Source organism: Seriola aureovittata, chromosome 3 (genome assembly GCF_021018895.1).
Source record: "Seriola aureovittata isolate HTS-2021-v1 ecotype China chromosome 3, ASM2101889v1, whole genome shotgun sequence".
In the NCBI taxonomy this organism is placed as follows: domain Eukaryota; kingdom Metazoa; phylum Chordata; class Actinopteri; order Carangiformes; family Carangidae; genus Seriola; species Seriola aureovittata.
In genome coordinates, this window is record NC_079366.1 from 5,269,535 (window position 1) to 5,275,856 (window position 6,322).

At 39.1% G+C, this 6,322-nt stretch overlaps 1 protein-coding gene across 1 annotated transcript; it reads right to left on the bottom strand.

The window, feature by feature from the left end:
* Window positions 1-257: 257 nt before the first annotated feature.
* Window positions 258-4,172, bottom strand: cbx8b (chromobox homolog 8b). The gene is made up of 5 exons (XM_056373102.1): window positions 3,993-4,172; window positions 3,819-3,862; window positions 3,524-3,589; window positions 3,326-3,392; window positions 258-1,907 (listed from the first exon to the last, which is right to left on the bottom strand). Exons 1-5 carry the CDS (start codon window positions 4,059-4,061, stop codon window positions 1,029-1,031), a joined length of 1,125 nt encoding a protein of 374 aa, XP_056229077.1. The 5' UTR covers window positions 4,062-4,172; the 3' UTR covers window positions 258-1,028.
* Between the last annotated feature and the right edge of the window lie 2,150 nt (window positions 4,173-6,322).

The following is a 6,322-nucleotide window of genomic DNA, read 5'->3' on the forward strand; positions in this document are numbered from 1 at the left end:
TAATAGAAGGGATTCTTGTTTTCGCCTGTTGGAAATAAAAACAATGCAACTTTTCATAATTTTCCAATGACCTGTAACAGAAATTTAGGCAATTAAAATCTAAGCAAGAAAAATAACCCTAATGATTTAGACGGCGGCCTTACAGCCTGACGGTGTCACCGGGTTGGACAAAATCCAGGATCTCATTTCTGGGTTTAGTTGTTGCGTTCAAGGCCAACGGCGAGGTGATGAGAAATGACAGACATTTAAACACAACGAAATGAGAAAATTCAACGTATTTATTGAAAAGCGTCTAAAAAGCAATTTGACACCAACTTTGTAATTTGCGTTATTACATCAAAGCTTCATGAAGGTTTTCTCTGAAGATGTAAACTATGTACTGTAATGTAGTAATATGCGCCTTGGGAAAACCTTTAAAGTGTCTGTGTTGAATTTATTAATTTATCTTACAATTAGAAATGTTAGAGAGGTCTTTAAACACTACAAAACGGATTATTTCTTAATACTTTTGAATTCAAAGTGCTTGAGTAAATTTTTTAAATATAAACCTTATTGAGTTGAACAAGGTAACTTCAGTCTAATCAGTTCAAATTATAGAGAAATATTCAATCCACAGACTGGATTTAATATCTTGCCTCACACAGTTTACTAGCGTGAGCTCAGGCTGAAAACAGAGTGAAAAAAAATACATTCTAGTTTGTTATATTTGCAAAATAGTAAAACTCACAAGCTCTGTACAGAAAGTAGCCAGCTGCTGCAAAGGAAACATGCAACTCATTCATGTTAACCAATGCATGAAGCAAAATGGACTTCATTTGATTTGGTCAATACATTAAATAGATGTCCAACTTTATAATATATACACATATGCACATTATGTAATTTGCCTTTATACATTACATACAAAATCTGTTTTGCTTAATAATCACACTATGTCTTATAAACATGAGAATGATTCTGATGCAAGTCAGAGAAAACAAAGTGTGGAGTAAAAAAAAAAAAAAAAAAAAAAAAAATCTATCAAACAATCATCTCTTGTCTTTGAAGAAGCCTTTAGAAGTGCTGCTCTCCTTGATGGTGACAGTCAGGAAGTTGGTGGTCACATCTGTCACCAGGACCTTTTCCACGCTGCCGAGAGATGGCCTCCACGAAACTTCATCCAAGTCGTCATCAAGACGGGTCGGAGAGGGCCTGTCCAAGAAGTAAGGTTTTTCCATCAGTGGGAGCTCAGCGGGGCGACTAACGCTCTGGCTCATTTTGGGCTGGTGCTTGAAGTGTGCGGGTGCCAGGTAGCTGGATCCTTCCTTAGTCCTGTGTGTATCGATGTCTATCCTGTGTGGGTGCAGGCTGCGGTCTGAGTAGAGCTGTTTGTAGGAGCTTCCACCGGAAAGTTCCCTGTTTTGTTGGTGATGGTGATGATGGTGGTGGTGGTGATGGTGATGGTGGTGTTTATGGCTGTGACCATGGTTCTCTGGATGTCTGTGGGCTACTTTGAACAGCCTCATCTCTTCAACCCCCTGGAGCTTGGCCAGTTTGTGAGCACCATGACTCAACTGCTCTTCTGCCCTCCTCTTGTGGGGCTCAGGGGCTGCAGGGCTGTAGCTGCTGTCCTTGAAGCGGGGCTTAGGCTTCGGGCCTCTTTTTTTAGGTACATGAAGGAGTCCATCTGGGCTATTGTGCTGAAGGGAATGCTGCTGGTGCTCTCGGGTGCTAAGTTCTGGTGGTCGGACTCGTACACTTTCTCCACGGTTGACAGTGCTGGGTGGGAAGATGGTGGGAACAACAGCTCTCAGGCCCTCTCTAGCCCTGGGAGTGACAACTGGCTCTGGAGTTGGGTAGGTGACGTGCATCCCTCGGACTGCCTCACTCCTGAACTCATAGGACTTGGCTTTAACTTTTGCCTGAGCCTATTAGAAAATAGCAAAATCACAGGGAAAATATTATTCAAAACAATGTTACAACAATGACTTCAATTTTTGTTATTCCTTAATGAACTTAACAGGCCTTTTTCACAGCAAACATTTTGACTTGTCATAGTCGGACAGCCATTAGATTTGTCTGATGATAAATATAGTGTGATGATGGAAAAACAAACAGGAGAAGGACTCTGATGAGTCAAGGGGGCTAGTTCTACTGATTATGATACTATATTATATGTTTGGTTTTCATAGTTTTATATTTATTTTGTTTGCAACTAAGAGTTTTCTATTTATATTTTATACATTAATATTTTATATTTTGTTTGCTTAATTGAAAATTTGCAGGTTCTAAATAAAAGAAAATATTCATGCAAGAGTGAGTACCATTTATTTGTTGAGTATATAATTCAAATACATAGTAAGAAACAGGCCTTTCAATGTGGTCTTTTGCATTCACTGAATTTAAAGAGATGTGCTGTGTGTATTGTTATGTGGAAATTAAATGACCTATATAAGAATATGAGATAGTGGTCATATAGCTCAGCCCAACAGCCATCAGTGTGACAGTGAGCCACCATTCACAATACCAATACCTGAGGCAGCTAAATGCAGTTCATCCATCATTTACACCTCTGCTTTTCCTACTCACTTATCCAACTCCATGAAACAGGCTTACTGATTGTTTCAATCACTGCCCATGCCTGACACACAGGTTTATCTACACATCTACACATGAAATGAGTGAAATGGAGTTGCAAACATATACTAATAAGTTTTAACAACTACAACAGAAAACAGTTCCTGTCAGGTCACAGTATCTATTAGTGAAATTCCTCTACCTCACTCCAAACAACAGCCCTGTCAACGGAGATTCTGGTATTTAGTTCAAGATGAACTGCCGGTCATTTAGCAATTTTCACGGTCCATTGTCCTGAAAAGCTGAACCCTATTTCTGACTGCATCAGGCTATGACACTTTACTCAACCGATTTCATTCACATACGGCATTAAAATTTCGGCATCTGAATTTAATGAAAGGATTTAGTAACAAAAACGGATTTTAAACAAGGATTAAGGACTTTGAGCAAGTCGCTTCAACAGCAGCGTCTGCACAAGACTGGCTGTTTGTTTGTTAAGCTATTTTAAATATGTCAACAGTTCCCATTAGCTTAAACACAAGCTGAATACACGCTACTTTGAATATGCATAATTAGCATAATTAAGGTGCCTTGCGCATATCTGTGAAATACAATGAGGCCGAAGTTCATTTGTAAAGGCTTTAAGTAAGACAGTTAACAAACAACAACACACATTATATACACAAAAAAGGCTTAAGAATTTGACGTGATAATTAGCCGTGACCATGTAATTCATTACGAAAACACTAAACAAAGCTGCTAAATTTACCTTAAGCAGAAATGTCTTGGGTTTTGGTCCTCTCTTTTTGGGTCCATAGAGCTCCCTTTCACGCTCCCTGTGAAAAAATATAGTAGCAGACTCCCATTTTGAGTGTCACGGAGCAAAGTGCAACGAGGACACCATATATTTATTGGACATGTTAACATTCACTGCCTCTGCCCATACAGGCCAGCCCAGACATCTTACCTCTGTTCAAAAGCGGCAAACAGGCGGGAGTCCAAAATATTCTCCTCTGGCTCCCAAGTGCTGTATCTGACAATTAAAACATTAAGTCAGATTGAGGAAGCGAGCGCTGACACACAGTATGTGGATGGCCATAGCGTTAGCCTGCCAGCTACAATCTCCATCGTGCTGTGCACCTCAGTTTTAATCCGGCTGTCTCGCTAGCTTTGGTGAGCTAACGACAGCCACAGCCGACACAGTACAGACACCACAGCCGCGGGTTGAAAACATGCAAGAGACACAATGAAGCAGCACTTACTTGGGAGACCAGCCCTTCCATTTCACAAGGTATTCAATCCGACCCTGCATGCCATCAGAAACAAACAGAAATTACTTCGTTAGCTTGCAGGGCAACAGTAGTATTTGAGTGCGGTAGTGGTGCATTATATTCAACGCTCTGGGAGAAAAGGGGCACGTTACATCCCACGCCTACCTTCCTTATCCTCCGTTTGATAATAGACTCGGCAGCGAACACCCTCTCTCCGACGGCAGACAGCTCCATGTTTACTCCAGTGCTACCTACCGTTAGCTCGGTGGACGCTAACGTTAGCAGAGCAGATATTTTTCTCCAGTCCCAGCCACTCTGAATTCCCGACAGACCATAATACTCCCGTACAGAATGGACGTCAGCGCAATTTTTTACAGCGTTGCTAAGGAACCGCAGTCGGTGGAACCTCTAGAAGAACGCCCATTGGTCCAGCCGTTGCTACGTGCTCGGGTTGCTAAGTGAGGGGAGGAGCGTGAGCCTGTGTGAATTCTTTCGGGGGGGAAAATGGTGGCTTTTTTCCCCGCGCGGCGAGTGAATCATTTCGCGCAAGTTATGTGAGTCATTCAAACATGCACGTGGTATCAAAAGTTGTCTGGCTATATACATGCGACAGTGTCGCCACACAAGTATAGAACTAGGACATAACAATGTTTCTTTAGTTTATTTTGACCACTCGGGAAACAGTCGAGACACATGAGACATTCCTCATTTTCGTTTAGTCTATCCAGCACTGTATTAATCAGCTGATGCAGAGTTTATTGTTATGGTCCATAAGCACACAGCCTGTGACGGTCTATGCAATGTCGTTACAAATTTATCTTCTGCCTGCATCCATCATTTGTCCTTGCTGTGTCAGGCCAAAGACAGATGATCAATGTACTATTTCTGTCAGTCAAATTTATAAGCTATTTATTTTCATATTATTTCGTTTAAACAGCTGTGTGTGTTATCCTTGAAGGCAAAGTTTTAAGTCATATGTAGCTATCTATTTTTTGCCAATACTACTGGTTTGTTGTTTAAAATATCTTCGCACTGGGCCAAGACCTGTTATCCACAGAGATGTAGGTGAACTCAGTGTTCACTTAAAAAAACATCTTTAGTCAGGTGGAAGGACAGTCCGGGGGATTACTGTCACTGCCCATTATGCAAGACGTTCAGTGTAGTGAATGTGATTTTTAAAATGTTAGGGAAACGAAGCTGTTGTTATGACCCTCAATGAGCAAAAGATCAGCTGATGCATGTAGATATCTGGCAACGCCGAGGAAAGCTTTTCATATTTTTGACATTATGGCAAAGACCTGTCACCTTTGCAGCCACTCTGAAAGACCACTTTACTTTGCTGATGTCATATCTGAGCTATTCACACCGGAAACAGAACGGTATGTTTTTTTTCCAAAGCAGCGGCATCAGGCCCATTCGACCAAAGTGACCTGCGTACGTGCATAGGCTTTCATTGGGCCTAATGTGTTAATGCACCAACCAAAACATTTAGATGAGAAGAATACAACTAAACACCAGAGAAAGGAAAATATTATATTAGCATCTTCAACCTTTCTAGGCAGATTGAATACAACAACAAAAAAAGCACATGAAAATCCTACATCTTTATTTTTTTTTCTATTTGGGGCTCTTTAAAAAAAAAAAAAAAAAAGCAAAGACCGCCGCCGTCACTTCACTGCTTTGATCAGACTGCAATTCACAGGCCGACAGGTCAATTTTAAACTGTTTAGGAATAAGGATTAAAAAAAGATAAGAATAAAAAACACCTTTAAGTAGTCCAGATAAATCTGTTATAGGCCTATAGGATGATAATAAATTATTATAATAATCATTATTAATACGATAATAACAACAACAACCACAACAATAATAATAATATTATAACAATAATAATAATTATTATTATTGTTGTTATTATTATTATTCAATGTCACTAAAATTCATTTTATTAAAACTGGCAGTTTTCATTTATTTAAGCCATTTTTAAAAATAATCAGGCTCCTCAAAGAAGAAAACAAATGACTGGCAATACAACTCGTTCATATTGGGGGTGGGTGATAAAAAAAAACGTTTCTCTTTGTTAAATCATTAAACTATTTGTTAACTTAATTTCAATAAACAACAGATGACAAAAAAAAACAAAAAAAAACAAGTTTAATTAAACGCCTTCTTCATGAAATCTGGCCTCAGTTTTAGATGCAAATACGCCTGTTATTTTATACTAGCCTATTTCCTGTACTACAGTCACTTGCAGTGACCACTTGCAATATTTTTTCCAGCCTCATTGCTCACAAGATTATTATCATTATTATTATTGTTATTCATTTTATTATTGTTATTATTATTATTATTATATCATCATTATCATTATTATTACCATTTTCCTATAGATTAAAAGCGGTAGTCAGGTTAGTATTGTATTTAGGTCATATGACGGTTTATTCAGAAATGCATTGAAATGCATATAGATGACTCTTTAGACTCTTGCTGAGCCT